General features: G+C 39.3%; 1 protein-coding gene across 1 annotated transcript in view; it reads left to right on the plus strand.

The window, feature by feature from the left end:
* Window positions 1–19,344, plus strand: part of HCRTR2 (hypocretin receptor 2) — a 197,013-nt gene that overhangs the window by 37,963 nt on the left and 139,706 nt on the right. The window contains exon 2 of the mRNA XM_044292457.1: window positions 3,676–3,854. Within this exon, the coding sequence (XP_044148392.1) occupies window positions 3,676–3,854 (179 nt within the window). The remainder of the gene's footprint in view (window positions 1–3,675; window positions 3,855–19,344) is intronic.

Here is a 19,344-nt window from a genome sequence, read left to right on the forward strand (position 1 = left end):
GTTTAACCCGGGCGACCGAGTGTTAGTACTAGTGCCCACCGTAGACAGCAAATTCCTGGCCAGGTGGCAAGGACCATATGAGATAAGAGAGAAGTTAGGCCCCGTGAATTACAGGGTATACCAGCCAGGAAGGCGGAAGCCTGAGCAGGTGTACCACGTTAATTTACTTAAAGCCTGGAAAGATAGAGAAAGTCTCCTTGGGGATGACCCGCGCTTTGTCTTGGCTGCAGAGAACGTCCCCGGCCCTACAGTGGTACCAGAGGACACCCCTGCAGTAAAGATAGGTAGCGGTTTGTCGACTAAGCAGACTCAAGAAGTGAAGGCGTTCATTAGCAGGAATAAAGACGTGTTCTCTGACCTTCCGGGACGTACCAATCTCGTCCAACATGACATTGTCACCGAGCCCCAGGAAAAGGTCCGTTTACGACCGTACCGGGTACCGGAGGCTCGGCGACAAGCCATTTCAGAGGAAGTAAAGTTTATGCTGAAGTTAGGGGTCATTGAGGAGTCTAGAAGCGAGTGGGCTAGCCCGATCGTTCTTATCCCAAAGCCCGACGGATCATTACGTTTTTGTAATGATTTCCGGCCTTAGTTGGGTAGGGAAGGAGTTAATCCTTCACTATGCTTGCTGGGTGTGGTCTGCCTGCTACACCCAGGGCTGTGAATATAGGTTTGATGCTTACTGACTGTGGGGCTGCTGATGAAGTGTGGTCTCCTGTCTCACTGCAGGAAGCTGTATGGGAGGCTGATCGCTCGGTCGGGCTGAGCGCTGTAGTCCGCTTGTCTACCAAGGACTGCCCAATTGCTGCAGGCTCAGCGAAGGACCAAAAGAAGGGATCCTGTGGCCGGAGCCAATCCCTTGTCCAGGCCGACACGTGGCCTGTCTAACTTGCATGAACTTGGACAAACCCACCCCATGACAAGGTGTAGTACTGACCACGGATGTGAGAGACTGTGTGAACAGGCACCAAGACGCCTGCAGCGTTTGGGGATCCTTTGTGGGAGGTGGGGTTTATGGACATTGCTGTTGTGTTGAATTGCACAGTTTTGATGTGATGCACTGGAGTGAATAAAAGAGCACGGTTTGGACACAAAGCCTGTCTCCTGAGCCTCTATACTGCCACTGCTACCATCTGCCTACCAGAGCAAACCCCCACACCACCTTTTGCTTTGATTACTGCTTTGCACACTCTTGGCATTCTCTTGATGAGCTTCAAGAGGTAGTCACCTGAAATGGTCTTCCAACAGTCTTGAAGGAGTTCCCAGGGATGCTTAGCACTTGTTGGCCCTTTTGCCTTCACTCTGCGGTCCAGCTCACCCCAAACCATCTCGATTGGGTTCAGGTCTGGTGACTGTGGAGGCCAGGTCATCTGGCGCAGCACCCCATCACTCTCCTTCATGGTCAAATAGCCCTTACACAGCCTGGAGGTGTGTTTGGGGTCATTGTCCTGTTGAAAAATAAATGATGGTCCAACTAAACGCAAACCGGATGGAATAGCATGCCGCTGCAAGATGCTGTGGTAGCCATGCTGGTTCAGTATGCCTTCAATTTTGAATTAATCCCCAACAGTGTCACCAGCAAAGCACTCCCACACCATCACACCTCCTCCTCCATGCTTCACGGTGGGAACCAGGCATGTAGAGTCCATCCGTTCACCTTTTCTGCTTCGCACAAAGACACAGTGGTTGGAACAAAAGATCTCAAATTTGGACTCATTAGACCAAAGCACATATTTCCACTGGTCAAATGTCCATTCCTTGTGTTCTTTAGCCCAAACAAGTCTCTTCTGCTTGTTGCCTGTCCTTAGCAGTGGTTTCCTAGCAGATATTCTACCATGAAGGCCTGATTCACACAGTCTCCTCTTAACAGTTATTCTACAGATGTGTCTGCTGCTAGAACTCTGTGTGGCATTGATCTGGTCTCTAATCTGAGCTGCTGTTATCCTGCGATTTCTGAGGCTGGTGACTCAGATGAACGTATCCTCCGCAGCAGAGGTGACTCTTGGTCTTCCTTTCCTGGTGCGGTCCGCATGTGAGCCAGTTTCTTGGTAGTGCTTGATGGTTTTTGTGACTGCACTTGGGGACACATTTAAAGTTTTCCGAATTTTTCGGACTGACTGACCTTCATTTCTTAAAGTAATGGTGGCCACTCGTTTTTCTTTATTTGCCACTCTACCCCATAGCCCAGACATATGAAGAATACGGGAGATTGTTGTCCCGTGTACCACACAGCCAGTACTTGCCAGATAATCCTGCAGCTTCTTTAATGTTGCTGTAGGCCTCTTGGTAGCCTCCCAGACCAGTTTTCTTCTCATCTTTTCATCAATTTTGGAGGGAAGTCCAGTTCTTGGTAATGTCACTGTTGTGCCATATTTTCTCCACTTGATGATGACTGTCTTCACTGTGTTTCATGGTATATCTAATGCCTTGAAAATTCTTTTGTACCCTTCTCCTGACTGATACCTTTTAACAATGAGATCCCTCTGATGCTTTGGAAGCTCTCTGTGGACCATGGCTTTTGCTGTGGGATGCGACTAAGAAAATTTCAGGAAAAACCAACTAGAGCATCTGAACTTTATTTATGGTTAATCAGAGGCACTTTAAATGATGGCAGGTGTATGTTAACTCCTATTTAACATGATTTTGAATGTGATTGCTTAATTCTGAACACAGCTACATTTCCAGATATAAGAGGGTGTGTGCACTTATGCAACCACATTGTTTTATTTATTTTTTTTGTTTTGTTTTCTTCCCTCCACCTAAAAGATTTCAGTTTGTTTTTCAATTGAGTGGTACAGTTTATAGGTCACATCAAAGGTGGAACAAGTTCTGAAATGATTTATCTTTGTCTCATTTTTTTACATCACAGAAACCTGACATTTTAACAGGGGTGTGAAGACTTTTTATATCCACTGTACATACATACATGCATACAGCACTATGTATGTAGCATGTATGTATGGACAGCAGAACCTATCTCTCACTAACTATCTGTATTATATATATATATATATATATATATATATATATATATGAGCCAGCTAACTATCTATCAAATGTAATGACACAGCAAAGCACAGAGCACAGCAATAACACTGCTGTCTCTCTCAGATCTGCAAGATCCTGCATACAAGGGCTGCTGGGGAGGTTCTTATATAGTAAGGGGTAGGCACCTTTCATATTGGTTGCTAGGGATGTTGCTAAGCTCAGACAAAGACATTGCAGCCTTCTCATTGGCCCACAAGCAAGAAGGGAGGTTACTGATGTAAAAAAAAGTCTAGAATATTCAAAATTACGAATATATATCACTATATTCTAAATATTCACGAATTCTTGAAGTGCCAATATTTGCGATTAATATGTGCTATTCGAATATTGCAACTGTGAAAGAGACGTAATGGATCTGTTGAAGTTTCTATTGTTTTGACAGCAAGCATAGTGCTGCATGCTGGGATATTCCTGTTGTCAAAATTCAATGGAATCTCAACTGGAAATCCTGGATACAGGGGTGAACAGAGACTAACCTTTAATGATTGCTATTACTGATACAGCTGCAACTACAATATAAATGAAAAAAGTAATACAATATGACAATAAGCAGATATTATGCAATCCATCAGACTGAACACTCTGTACTTTTTTTCACTTGTATTAAAATATGTATATCTTTTTTAGTTTGTGTTGCAGTTTGGAAGAATCATCATATGAGGACTGTCACCAACTATTTTATAGTCAACTTGTCACTAGCAGATGTGCTTGTCACTATCACTTGCCTTCCAGCAACATTGGTAGTTGACATAACTGAAACTTGGTTCTTTGGAAAAACTCTTTGCAAAGTAATTCCCTACTTACAGGTAGAGTGTCCTTTTATTATGTATTACCTCAATGTCCAACTAAAACATGGTAATATATAAAACATGACAATGGCATGACATGACAAATATAACCTATACTATTTGTTCATTCCAGATGTGGTGATCTTGGTACACTCGACATCACATTTATTTTAGATATTGTTCTATTACGCTTAATAAAGATTTCAATTAGTGATGAGAAGATAATTTCATCCCTTTACGGACAGATCTGATTCCTTCATCGTATTATCTATACTGAGGGCCAGGGGCTGTTAAAATGTATTTTTTCTGATTAGGCCATATTCAGATGGCATCTTAATGTTGCTCATTCGCCATTACTGTGAGTAGAGGAGCATGCACAAATATACTTCATTATAAATCCAAACACAAATTAGTTATGATTGTGGGGTGCGCTACAATTCCCAATTCGTAATGAAATGTATACTGTATGTGCATGCATTGCTACTCACAGTAATGGTGCATGTGCGACTTTAAGACAATCCCTCGGCCACAGTAAAGATAATATTTTAAACAAATCGGGTTCGTCCATAATGGGACAAGCCGATTTCCTTATCATTATTTTCAACAATTAAACTTTCATGGTACAGTATAATGTAGTATAGTATTGCCTACTATTAAAGGGGTTATCCCATGATTAATATAAAAAAAATTAAATCATACATAATCTAGTACAAGACAACCTCTTTCTAACAAAGCTAGAACCAGCCCTGTACTTCACAAGGTTCCAAAGAACTCCACATTCATTGCTCTGCTAGATTTGCAGTATATAAAGTTGGCAGCTTAGGCGGTGTGTCCTTTCTCAGAGGCTGTGTCCTGTCTGCTGCAGCTAGCAGTCTTTGAAGGATGGAACTGAGCATGTGCTTTCATCTCAGAGAGTAGGAAAGAGAAATTGGAAAAAAAGAAAACAGCAGGCAGCGCTATACAGGTAGATTTAATTGAATAACTTGGTAAGTATAATCCATTTTTATTTACATGCAAATACAAAAGTATTCAGATCAAGGTGCTGGTTCAAAAAAATACAGAACATTATTCATGGGACAACCCCTTTAAAGCATCAATACTAGCCAGTTTATCAGCTAGCACCCACTAGCAATGCTGCACCCTCAGCATAAGAATGGACACTAAATGGACACTAAAAATCAAATTAATATTGATATATCTATGCTCTATGTCAAACACAAAAAACAGATTTTTTATCAGCAGTTTTCATAATTTTAGACTGGATCAATTAATATTGTAATGCACAAAGGTCTACTGCCTCCTAGACTACAGTCGTGGCCAAAGGTTTTGAGAATTACATAAATGTTGGAAATTGGAAAAGTTGCTGCTTAAGTTTTTATAATAGCAATTTGCATATACTCCAAAATGTTATGAAGAGTGATCAGATGAATTGCATAGTCCTTCTTTGCCATGAAAATTAACTTAATCCAAAAAAAAAACTTTCCACTGCATTTCATTGCTGTCGATAAAGGACCTGCTGAGATCATTTAAGTAATCATCTTGTTAACTCAGGTGAGAATGTTGACAAGCATAAGGCTGGAGATCATTATGTCAGGCTGATTGGGTTAAAATTGGAGATTTGACCTGTTAAAAGGAGGGTGATGCTTGAAATCATTGTTCTTCCATTGTTAACCATGGTGACCTGCAAAGAAACGCGTGCAGCCATCATTGCGTTGCATAAAAATGGCTTCACAGGCAAGAATATTGTGGCTACTAAGATTGCACCTCAATCAACAATTTATAGGATCATCAAGAACTTCAAGGAAAGAGGTTCAATTCTTGTTAAGAAGGCTTCAGGGCATCCAAGAAAGTCCAGCAAGCGCCAGAATCGTCTCCTAAAGAGGAGTCAGCTGCGGGATCGGAGTGCCACCAGTGCAGAGCTTGCTTAGGAATGGCAGCAGGCAGGTGTGAGCGCATCTGCACGCACAGCGAGGCGAAGACTTTTGGAAGATGGCCTGGTGACAAGAAGGGCAGCAAAGAAGCCACTTCTCTAAAAAAAAAAAACATCAAGGACAGATTGATCTTTTGCAGAAAATATGGTGAATGGACTGCTGAGGACTGGGGCAAAGTCATATTCTCAGATAAAGCCTCTTTCTGATTGTTTGGGGCATCAGGAAAAAGGCTTGTCCAGAGAAGAAAAGGTGAGCGCTACCATCAGTCCTGTGTCATGCCAACAGTAAAGTATCTTGAGACCATTCATGTGTGGGGTTGCTTCTCATCCAAGGGAGTGGGCTAACTCACAATTTTGCCCAAAAACACAGCCATGAATAAAGAATGGTACCAAAACACCCTCCAACAGCAACTTCTTCCAACAATCCAACAACAGTTTGGTGAAGAACAATGCATTTTCCAGCACGATGGAGCACCGTGCCATAAGGCAAAAGTGATAACTAAGTGGCTCGGGGACCAAAACGTTGACATTTTGGGTCCTGGAAACTCCCCAGATCTTAATCCCATTGAGAACTTGTGGTCAATCCTCAAGAGGCGGGTGGACAAACAAAAACCCACTAATTCTGACAAACTCCAAGAAGTGGTTATGAAAGAATGGGTTGTTATCAGTCAGGAATTGGCCCAGAAGTTGATTGAGAGCATGCCCAGTCAAACTGCAGAGGTCCTGAAAAAGAAGGGCCAACACTGCAAATACTGACTCTTTGCATAAATGTCATGTAATTGTCGATAAAAGTCTTTGAAATGTATGAAGTGCGTGCAATTATTTTTCACTACATCACAGAAACAACTGAAACAAAGATCTAAAAGCAGTTTAGCAGCAAACTTTGTGAAAACTAATATTTGTGTAATTCTCAAAACTTTTGGCCACGACTGAAATACTTATCTGTACAATTGGGAAAGCAGTAAGAGGGGTTATACTCAAATCTGCGGAATCTCAACGGGTATGAGTAAGATAGGTGACATTAATGGTAACTGAATGCTGCTTATCCTTCTTTGCTCTAATAAAATAGCGTGCATATTTAGCTGAGCCCATTTATGCACATTTATGGAGGATCTAGGAATGATAGATTTTAGTGTTACTTATCAGAACCATTACAAATACCGTAATATACATTTCCATTTAGTGAAGTAGTGATATGGTAACTAGTATAGAGAGAAATATTGGAATACATTACAAGGTTGTCTGCTATTTTTGTTGATGTAAGCACATTAAATTGCTTAATCAATTGATGTTAGGTACAGTTCTCATGTATTAAACAACATAATACACTGACCCTCCACTCAAGTTGCAACCTAACACCTTAAGGACATTGCCTTTTTTCACCTTAAAGGGATTCTGTCATCAGAAATTAGTCCTATAAGGTAAACATATGGTGATGTCCCTTGTAAAACACTGAATCCTAAAGTGAGTTTATCAAATGCCCCTGTGTCTTTATATTCATAAAGAAAAAGGTTTATATCACCTGTCAATCACTTCAAAATGTGTCCAAGGGGACGTCTCATGGTGAAAGGTGCCCGGCTGCAGCCATCTCGTTTAGGTGCCCAGCGCCGCCTTCTGTAGTGAAATCGCCGTCCTCCCTTTCATTCGATCCGCCTACCTCACGTCATCACTGCCTCTCTAACCACCGCTCGCTTCATCCAGATCCCGTGAGTGCGCACTAGGTACTAGCTTTGAACCCGGCTGTAGGAGGTTGGATGGCTGGGATGGTCTGTAATAGGGCAGTCAGTGGAGGCTCGAGCGAAGTGCGCCAGCCGGCGCATGCACACTTCGCTAAACAAGGCCGCTACCAGCAGTCCGCACGGGCGCATCAGGTTATACCTAGTGCGCAAACGGGCTCTGGATGAAGCGAGCGGTGGTTAGAGAGGCAGTGATGACGTGAGGTAGACTGATCGGATAAAAGGGAGGGCGGCAATTTCACTACAGAAGGTGGTGCTGGGCACCTAAACGAGAAGGCTGCAGCAGGGCACCTTTCACCATGAGATGTCCCCTTGGACACATTTTGAAGTGATTGACAGGTGATATGAACCTCTTTTCTATGAATATAGAGCCACAGGGGCATTTGATAAACTCACTTTAGGATTCAGTGTTTTACAAGGGACATCGCCATATGTTTAGCTTATAGGACTAATTTCTTATGACAGAATCACTTTAAGAACCAGGCCGTTTTTTGGAAACTTGACATGTGTCACTTTGTGTGGTGATAACTTTAGAATGCTTTTACTTATCCAAGCCCTTCTGAGATTTTTTTTTTTCGTGACACATTGTACTTTATGATAGTGAAAATTTTTAGTCGATATAAAAAATAAAAAAATAAAACATTTACAGAACATTTTCAAAATTGTAATTTCTCTGCTTTTAAGGCAGATAGTGATACATCATAAGAGAGTTATTGCCTTACATTCCCCATATGTCCACTTTTATGTTTGCATAATTTTGTAAATGTAATTTTATTTTCTAGGATCTTAAAAGGCTTAACATTTTAGAAGCTAATTTTTACATTTGTAATTGTTTAATTTTTTTTCTAAAACCCACTTTTTTAAGGACCACTTCAATTCTAAAGTCACTTTGTGGGGCTTACATAGTGGAAAACACCCATAAATGACCCCATTGCAGAAACTACACCCCTTAAGTTATTCAAAACGGATTCTACAAACTTTTGTAACCCTTTACGTGTGCCACAAGAATGAAAGGAAAAGGAGATGACATTTTTACATTTTTAAAATGTTAAATTTTTTGGGGCAGATTCTCCATTTTAATTGTTTTTTTCCTGTAACACATCAAGGGTTAACAGCCAAATAAAACTTAATATTTATTACCCTGATTCTGTAGTTTAAAGAAACACCTCATATTTGGTCGTAAACTGCTGTACGGGAACACGACAGACCACACAATATTTTAAAGAAAAACAATCATGTTTTTATGTCTTCATGTTTAGAAAGCCAAATCTTTTTTTATTTTTTAGGCAATTGTCTTAGTTAGGATCTCATTTTTTGCGAGATGAGATGATGGTTTGATTGGTACTATTTTGGGGTACATACTCCTTTTGGATCGTTTCTTATTACACTTTTTGTGATGTATGGTGACAAAATAATGTATTTTTTGGCACGGTTTTTATTATTATATTTTATTTATTTATGGGGAATGGACTTTTAAAAAAAATTGAAACTTTATTTTTTTATTGTTAAAAACACTTTTATTATTTTTTTATTTTTGTCCCACTATGGGACTTCAACATTTCAGGGTCTGATCCCTATTTCAATACAGCACAATATATCTGCATTGTACTGTATTGAACTGTCAGTGGCTTACACAGTAAGATGTTGACAGTTGCCTAGGAGACCAAGCCCTGGGGCTGGATCTCTTGGGCTTCCCTAGCTGGCAGTCTCGATGCCTGTGCAAGGCATTGGGGCTCTCATAGCAACCATCAGGTCCCTGTCACCCCAGCACGGGGTCCCTATGGGGATGTACAAGTTGCCACAAACTCCCTGTATGCCATGGTCAGCGTGACCGCAGCATACAGGGGGTTAACCCGCCGGCATCAGTGTTTTCACCAATGCTGCCAGCGTGTGTGGGGCAGCCGGTTAACCTTAGGACCAGCATGCTCGTCCTAAGGCGTCAAGTACTGGCCAGCATTCTCGTCCAAGGTCCTGAACGTGTTAAAGAGCACCTATGGTGCCTGGCAGGGCTGATTATGCTGACAAAAAAAAAATATTCCCTGATTACATACAGGCAAACAAGGGCTGTGGTCTTTTCAAACAGCTAATCGATAGTGGTGCTGAAAGATGTAACCATCCCGATCTGATATTTCTGTCCTATCCTGAGGACAGATAATCAATATAAAAAAACTTGCAACCCCTTTAAGGGTAGGAAAAAAGTGTTGCACAATTCAGGCTTAAATCTAACTCCTAGGCTATGAATAAATTATTACTGTCCATGTTATATTTTTATACTGTTATCTCTGGGTTGGGTCTCCAGAGCTGCATACCAATTCATTAAGCAAATTAAGTCTTCAATGGACAGTGAGATGATAAGGGGGAAATTACATTAAATAGTTCATTATCCTAACTAAACCTTTTCAGTTTGGAGTAGTAAATGTCAATTTGCCCCACTTTTGAAGCCCCAATGACTACTCTAGCTTATCCAAATGAAAATCTCTCAATTCTGACCCCAATTGTTCAGCACACCTCAACGTGCAGTTAAATTCCTGGCCAGCTCCTTTTCCAAAATATATCTGCTATATATGTTACTGAGGACCTGCATTGCACTATTTAAAGCTTGTCCTTACTGTACATGGATGTAATAACATGAAAAGTATTATAGAATGCTTCAATTACATATACAGTGCCTAAAAAAATATTCATACCCTTTGAACTTTTCCAAAAAAATTTCACGTTAAACCCACAAACTTAAATGTATTTTATTGGGCTTTTTTTTGATTAACCAAGTATGTGTGAAGTGAAAAGAAAATTATGGTTTTCAAAATTTTTAATAAATAATGATCTGAAAGCATGCCATGGATTTTTATTCAACTCTATGTTCTCTGATACTCCTAAATAAAATTCAGTGTGTCCAATTGCCTTCAGAAGTCACCTAATTAGTGAATAGAGTCTACTTGTGTGTAATTTATTCTCAGTATAACTACATCTTTTCTGTGAAAGGCTCTGAGGTTTGTTAGAGAACATTAGTGATCAAAAAGCATCATGAAAACCGAGGAACACACCAGAAAGGTCAGGTATAAAGTTGTGGAGGAATTGTTCCATACATAATCTAAAAATGGAAGGAGTATGGCACAAGCCATGTAGGGGACACACATGTGGAGTAAGGTGTTCTGGTCAGATTATACCAAAGTTGAACCTTTTGGCCTAAATACAAAATGCTATGTTTGTCGGGAAACTAACACTGCATATCAGCCTGAACACACCATTCCCATAGTGGTGGCAACATCATGCTGTGGGGATTCTTTTCTTCAGCAACAAATAAGTTGGTCAGAGTTGATGGGAAGATGGATGGAGCTTAATACAGGGCAATTCTGTAAGAAAACCTGGTAGAGTCTGCAAAAGACTTGAGACTGGGGTGGAGGTTCACCTTCCAGCAGGACAATAACTCTAAACATACAGCCAGAGCTACAGTGGATTAGTTTAGATCAAAGCATGTTCTTGGTTAGAATTGCCCAGTCAAAGTCCAGACCTAAATCCCATTGAGAATCTGTGGCAAGACTAAAAATTGTTTTTCACAGATGCTCTCCACCCAATGTGACTGAACTTCAGCTATTTTGCAAAGAATAGGCAAAAATGTCAGCCTCTACACCCCAAACTATTTGCAGATTTATTTGCAGCAAAAGGTGGTGCTACAAAGTATTGACTTAGGGGGGCTGAATACAAATGCATGCCACACTTTTCAGATTTTTATTTATTAAATTTTTTGAAAACTATATATGATTTTCTTTTAACTTCACCCATACAGTACATGCTACTTTGAGTTGGTCCATTGCATAAAATCCCAATAAAATACATTTAACTTTATTGGTGATATGTGAGAAAGTGTAGGAATATTCAACTGGTATGAATACTTTTTCAAGGCACTGTTTCTCAAAATACATTTTCCTCTGTTTCAATGTTTTTGTTTTTTTTAGGAGAAAACACACTCCAATATACAGAAATCCATACAGAACTAAATGACCAATAATCTGATAGTATTCTGTTGTGTACAATTTTAAAGATTGAAATGCCCATGTTTTAATGGATGAGTCCCTAGCATTGTCCTTGCTAATGTGATTATACGCTGGAACGTTTGCTTTAAGGAGATTAAATCATTGATTATATATTTATATATGTTGTTTTTTTGCTTTTTTAGAATCTTCAAAAACAGTAAGCATTTTTCTTTATCCTTAAAATAAGCACACAAAACAAGTGTAATGGCAACTTACAGGTAATTACATTCAGTGTAAAATGGGGAAACTATCATGCAAAAAATTATGACATTACTTGTTTGCACTCCTAATCATACAATAGGTTAAAAAAACATCAGCCATTCCTGTCAAAAAAACACTTTTGTCCTAACTCAGTGTTTAAGGGCTCATACACACAACTGTATGCCCTCTGAGACATATGGTCTGTGATCGGGCCATATGTCCCGGAGCGGCATACATCGTGAGCATGGGACCGCAGAGCATCATAGGTTACTATGATGCTGTGCGCATCGGGCTGGCTGTCGGGCTATTGCCCCGCACTCATAAGATAACCTATGATGCTCCGCGCTCCCGTGCGCATGATGTATGCCGCTCCGGGACATATGGCCCGCTCACTGACCGTATGTTTCGGAGGGCATACGGTCATGTGCATTAGCCTTAAGGGTTATGAAAATATTATTGTCAGAAGCTAGACAAAATTTATGTTAAAGCCTATTCAGCTAAAGAAGTTAATTCTGTAGCAGGGTTTGTCTTTGGATTGTGTCTAGTATTGCAGCACATTTAAAACCTTAATGGCTTGCATGATATATGTACAGGGAAGTCCGAGGGGTTAAATATGGCGCCTGCTCAGAACCTGTGCAGACCCCAAATATTAAAAAAATTCTAATTGCCCCTCTTTCCCATAATAAAATAAAAATAAATAAAAATAAATATCATTTGCATCACCACATCTCAAAATTTTCAAATATAAATACCATATGAATGGTAGCAAAAAAAAAAAAAAAAAAAAAAAGGCCAGTTCAACATTTTTCATTGCTTTCCATCCTAAAAAAAAATGAATAAAAAGTGATAAAAAATTAATTCACATTCCAAAAATGGCAGAAAAAAATAAAGCTCACCCCGCAAAAAAACAGGAATATAAAAAAAGGTAATGGGTGCCAGAATCGAGCTATGCAAAAAAATAATAATTTTGTTAATTACAATTATTGTATTAAAACACAATACAAACTAGATAAATATAGTCTCACTGCAATCATACTGACCTGGAGAATGAAGGTAATAGGTCAGTTTTACTGCATGGGAAACACTGTAAAAGCAAAACCCATAAAACTTTAGGAGAATTAATTTCGATTCCACCCCATTTGGAATTTATTTCCAGCTTCAGACTACATTGCATGCAATAATAAATGGTTCCATTAGAAAGAACAACTTTGTCTGTGAATAAAAAGGTCTCATACAGATATGTGAACAGAAAAATAAAAAATATTGTGGCCCCAGGAAATCATGGAGTAAAAAACAAAAACACAAAATTGAAAAATTGCCATGTTCTTGTTCAAACAAAGTGCATCTGCACTAGACTCCCAACATTGCCCATATAGATGACATGTGCAGTGCATTTTGAATAGAGAAAACTGAGTGAGGCTTTTGCCTGGCCATATGTCTCTCCATTAGCAACCTTTTTAAGGCCAGTATCTCCGTATGGACAGCACAAAAGACTTGGCCAACAACGGGACATATCTTAAGAGATATAGAAAATTATGCAGAATATCAACAAAGTCTTCATTAGTAAGTGTGCTGTAGTCATATTTGTATATGAATCTTAAGTAGCCAGAAAGTGGCCAACCCTGGGGCGTTGCTAGGGTCTGAAAAGATCTAGGGCCCAATCCCTAATGCAAACGGCCCAGTTCTCTAAGTCAAAACCCCATCCCCCACAAACACTAGCACTGAAGACATTTTACTGTACTTGCTATAGAGCTATATAGCAGCACATACCTCTCACATTCAGTGCCCCCCAGGTAATGTCTCCTCTGATGTATGGTAGACCTTCTCTGTCATCATCTTCTCCATTCGGTCCGGACAACTTCTCTCAGCTGTGCCTTGGCATAGTGTGACACACAGACATCTTAGCTTCCTCACTGTTCTGTACCCCCAAATACTATCCTGAAGAAAAATGAGTGCCCCCCATAGTAACAGTATTCCTCATAGACCCACCCATAGTAATTCCTTTCTAGAATGCACTCATTAGTAATACTGCCCCCTACAGTGCCCTCAACAGTGATAGTGCCCCCAAGAGTGTCTCCATTAGTTGAAGAGCCATCCAGTATTAATAATGCCCTTACAGAACCCCCAGTAGAAATAAGGCCCCCCTTTTGTTGCCCTAATGGTAATAAAGCTCTGTACAGACCCCTCAGTAGTATTAAAGCCCCCATAGTGCTCTTAGTAGAAATAATGCAGATCTATAAGTCCCTCCTATAGAGCCCCCAGTATTAATAAGAACACCTAGTGTCCCCTGGATTTAAAATGCCCCCACATTGCCACTAGTACTTATAATGCCCCCAAAGTTATAATGCTCACCCTGAAGTTCCCCGGTATTTATATAGCCACCCTCCACTGTTATAATGCCCCCACAGTGCCCCCAGTATTTATATCGCCCCCTACTGTTATAATGCTCACCCTGAAGTGCCCCCAGTATTTATATCGCCCCCTACTGTTATAATGCTCACCCTGAAGTGCCCCCAGTATTTATATTGCCCCCTACTGTTATAATGCTCACCCTGTAGCTCCCCCAAGTATTTAGAATGCCCCCTGCAGTGCTCCCTGTAGTTATATTCCCCCATTTAATGTCCTCAGAAATAATAATTCGGTAGCCCCTCCAAAATACAGTCCCATATAAATAACATCACACAATCTCTCCTGCCTCCTCCAATATACAGTCCCATGTAAATAAAATCCCTCCCTCCCCAGCCACCCCCAACACACAGTCCAATGTAAACATTCAGTCCCATATGAATAATATCACTCCCTCCCAAAGCCACCTTCAACATATAGTCCCATGCAAATGTCATACCATCAACTTTCAGTCCCATGTAAATAACATCACTCCACCCCACTGTCCCATGTAAATAACTTCCCTCCCTTCAGCCCTAACATACAGTCCCAGTCAAATAACTACAACTCCCAACATTGCGCTACCTCTCAAATTGAGTATTCTACCCCTTCAATTACCTCTCCTCATGTACCGACCTCACCACAGCTTCTTCCCAGGACTTATCTTCACTGCTGAGCCATCCTCTCCTGCACTGGTCACATGATGGTGACATCATCGTAGGTCCTTTTCAGCTACTGCATTTAGAACTGATCACATGGACTGTTATGTCATCCCAGGTATTTCAGCTCTTCCAAGGCATTATATTCAATTGTATTGCCCTCCTGAGGATGGCAATACAGTTGTATCTATCAGGCAGGCAGAACATTTGTGGCCTGGGACAAAACATTAGGGGCCCAGGTCTCAAGTATTTTAACCTAGAAATGCCCCTGGGCCAACCCCTTTAATGGTTTATCATGGGGACCAAAACCAGACTTTTCTCTGATTCAAGGACCACAGGCTGAGAAGAACCAAAACTAGTAATGCATTAGAGCACATGGCTTCATGTATGAACATTTTCTCAGAGGTAGTAAAGATGTAAAACAATGAATAATACACTTTAATACCTTAAAAGTTAGCCATGAATATGTATTTTATGTTGGATAGTTCACACTTTTCTTTAGAGGAATGCTATATTCCTGTATAGAGTATTAGGGTGAATGTTTAAGCATTATATTTTGGGAGAATGGGTCCTTGCAGTAAGAGTCAATAAATGTTCATTAAATAGATCCACCTTATTAAATTGGTTTATTGAAAAAAGGGGTCCATAAGGTAATAGCTTCATGTGTATATTAGCTGTAAATCAGCTCATCTATACACAAACTAAGTAAATCTAATTGAAGCCATTTTCAATAAGGAAGAAGCTATGTCAGGGTTTTTCTTTATTTTATCTGTAGGATTTATTACTGGCATAGCCAATTCCATTATCAGAAGATGATGAACAAGGGCTTGATGGCAGCAATGGAACATGAAAAAGGTAGGAAACATAATTTTCATTTTTACCAATCTAAACTTAAAGTTAAGTGAGGGTAGCTAAGAAAAGATAAAACAGGCAACTATCCCATCACCTCAGTGAGGGCGGAATGAGGAAATCTTTATGCATCATACAAAATAGACTCCTTGATACTGTACCTATTACACATGCTATGGCTTAGCATTAGCCATACCACATTGGTTCAGTAGATCTTTGTGATCACAACAAAACAGGTTACATAAATGAGTGCATCAAATGGGCTGCAATTGTTCAAAGTGTAAATATTTCACATGCTTAATTTGGTTTAATCTGATTTGAGACCCAAAGAAATACTTTGGGACATCGTCCTTGTGAGTCAAACAGTACAGAAATGAAATAGTCAACTTTGAATGGCTTTGGATGATGTCTAGAAGAACCTTTTTTAGGTCTTCTGAAATAAATTGGGTAAGATATTTATTTTTTCCATTTTGAGTGGAGTAGAAGTTTGTTGATAGATCATTTTCAAATATATACCTAAAGGAATACATGTAGCCCTATATTCAATGGCCATACAATCAAACACATATACATACTAGACTCATTTTGATGATAGTTTCCCTGTAAAGTGAATGTATTGCCTGAAGTCTGATTGATACATTTTTTGTCTGTACTCATTCTATAGCATATGCTTTTTTGTTTGTTTGCATGATTTCCTGCATACTGCTGAAATCTACAGTCTTGTAAAAATCCTACAGTGGAAACATGGGTTCATTTCATTCTGTTGTAATGGCATAAATTCTGGCAACTAATTAAAGCTAGCCTCAAATGGCTGAACTTCTAGGCCACAGGAAAGGATTATTTTTTATATTACTTGTAGGTTTGATTGCAATATGAGACAGAATAGAAGCAAAGGACAGGAGGAATTAAAGGATATTATGTTTTGCTTTCTACATTTAATATAATTTTAAAGGGAAGTTGTCACCAGTTTTATGATGTTGTTTTATGAGGTCTTCAAAAAGGTGAAACAGACCTTGATTAAAAATAGTCACTTATTTTATTTTTTTATCTAGCTGCTTTTGTAAAATCCTTGTTGGATAGTTTCAGAGAAATGCCAACAATGAGTCCTATAGCTCTCCACACCCTCCCACAGATGACTGATATGTTTCTTCTTATACTATGTATTGGGAGAAAGCTGCCAATCAATGGCAGGAGAGGGGATTTTTACAAAGGACCCAGGGGCTCATGAATACAAGGGCTCTTATGTGCACATTATTAAATGGACTCTGCTCTGGTCCCACTGGAGCTGCTCAACAAGTATTTCAATAACTCAACTGGACAGAAAAGGTAGGTGACACCTCATTTGAATCAGGGTCTCTATCACTAGTTTATATTGACTTTAAAAATGTAGTACAAGTAGTACAAACTGGTGACAGATTCCCTTTGAGTTGTTTCTAGGTATTACTGATAAACTAAAAAAATAAAAAAAAGGAGCTCCACCATATGTGATTGCATACAATTTAGATTGAGAATAAGGGGAGAGATTCAAGGAGGATGTATCTAGTGCCACTTAAAAACACTAACTAATGCCCATCTCACAATGTATACTCAAACTAATAGGCAATTTAGGTACCATAACAAAATAATAGATTCATATATTTTTTAATGATCTTTTTCCTTTAGCAAAATATAGAATACTGTATACTTACAGTATATAAATAATTTTCCAAGAAGGGTAAAAATATGCTTGTACACGGCAGATTTGTTGCAGAAATTGTGACAAAAAATCAATTCCATATATGTAAATGAAATTCTTTCTGAGGCATGCATAAAGATTATTCCTTTTTTTTTTTTTTAAATGAGTGGACCAGTCAGAGAAGTTTTAAGAAAACAAATCTGCCTTGTATTTTAATACTTTTTCCCATAAAAGAACCCCTCAAAGTATAACCAGGACATTTCAATGGTATGATATTGAACATAAGGTGAATTCAATTATATTTTCTATGTGATTTTATGTGATTAGCTGGAACAGAAATACATGGAACATATCCCAAAAAGGAATCTAATTGATGCTGAAAGGACAAAAATTGTAACATAAATTGGAAAAACTTCAGAACTAAGTTGCCAGGAATTGATTTCTACACAGTCATACACAATATTAACAATAGTTACCTAGATAACAAAAGGAAGAAATAAACTGCTAAAGACTTAGAAAGACTAATTTTGGGTCTAATTCAAATAAATCATTCTTCAGATTTGATTCAAAGATAAGTAAAGTCAACTTGAATAGAAAGTGCTCAGAATGCCTTGAAAAGTTTTACATGACGCTCTGAAGTCTCCTAGGACTCTATCAACCTCTTTCAGGCTCTTCAGCACCAAGACATTGGTGATGTCAAAATGACAGATATATATATATATATATATATATATATATATATATACATACACACACACAGTGGATATAAAAAGTCAACACACCCCCGTTAAAATGTCAGGTTTCTGTGCTGTTGCAAAGATAAATAATGTCAGAACTTGTTCCACCTTTAATGTGACCTATAAACTGCACTGCTTAATTGAAAAACAAACTGAAATCTTTTAGGTGGAGGGAAGAAAACAAAAACAAAAAAAGCTAAAATAATGTGGTTGCATAAGTGGGCACACCCTTTTATAACTGGGAATGTAGCTGTGTTCAGAATTAAGCAATCACATTCAAAATCATGTTAAATAGGAGTCAGCATACACCTGCCATTATTTAAAGTGCCTCTGATTAACCCAAAATAAAGTTCAGCTGCTCTAGTTGGTCTTTCCTGAAATGTTCTTAGTCGCATCCCACAGCAAAAGCCATGGTCCACAGAGAGCTTCCAAAGCATCAGAGGTATCTCATTGTTAAAAGGTATCAGTCAGGAGAAGGGTACAAAAGAATTTCCAAGGCATTAAATATACCATGAAACACAGTGAAGACGGTCATCATCAAGTGGATAAAATTTGGCACAACAGTGACATTACCAAGAACTGGACGTCCCTCCAAAATTGATGAAAAGACGAGAAGAAATATTAATGCACAGGAGATGCCCTCACAATCTGACAGATTTGGAGTGTTTTTGCAAAGAAAGTGGGCAAATCTTGCCAAGTCAAAATGTGCCATGCTGATAGACTAATACCCAAAAAGACTGAGTGCTGTAACAAAATCAAAAGTTGCTTCAACAAAGTATTAGTTTAAGGGTGTGCACACTTATGCTACCATATAATTTTATTTTTATATTTTTTCTTCTCTCTACCTAAAAGATTTCCGTTTGTTTTTCAATTGAGTTGTACAGTTTATAGGTCACATTAAAGGTGGAAAAAGTTCTGAAATGATTTATTTTTGTCTATTTTTTATTACATCACAGAAACCTGACATTTTAACAGGGGTGTGTAGACTTCATCCCAGACCCAGCAACTTGTACCAACCAAACCCACCTGGGATGTACCCTCTACGGACCTGGCTCCGATAGTCTGCTGGCAGTGTCATGAGCTGGGCCATGTAAGAGTTGACTGTCCCCATCAGGTGGAACCCGTGGATTCTAACTATGGCTACCGTCAGTCACTATATGCCGGGAAGCTGTGTGCAGCAGGTACCCTAAAAACTCTAAACCACCTGTGCCAGGTGGAGGTATGAGACACTCCAGCGGAGGCTCTGCTGAACTCAGGGAGTCTGGTGTACCTAGTAAGGGCTCCCCTGGCATGGTCAGCGGA

The sequence above is a fragment of the Bufo gargarizans genome, chromosome 4, assembly GCF_014858855.1.
Source record: "Bufo gargarizans isolate SCDJY-AF-19 chromosome 4, ASM1485885v1, whole genome shotgun sequence".
NCBI classification, from domain to species: domain Eukaryota; kingdom Metazoa; phylum Chordata; class Amphibia; order Anura; family Bufonidae; genus Bufo; species Bufo gargarizans.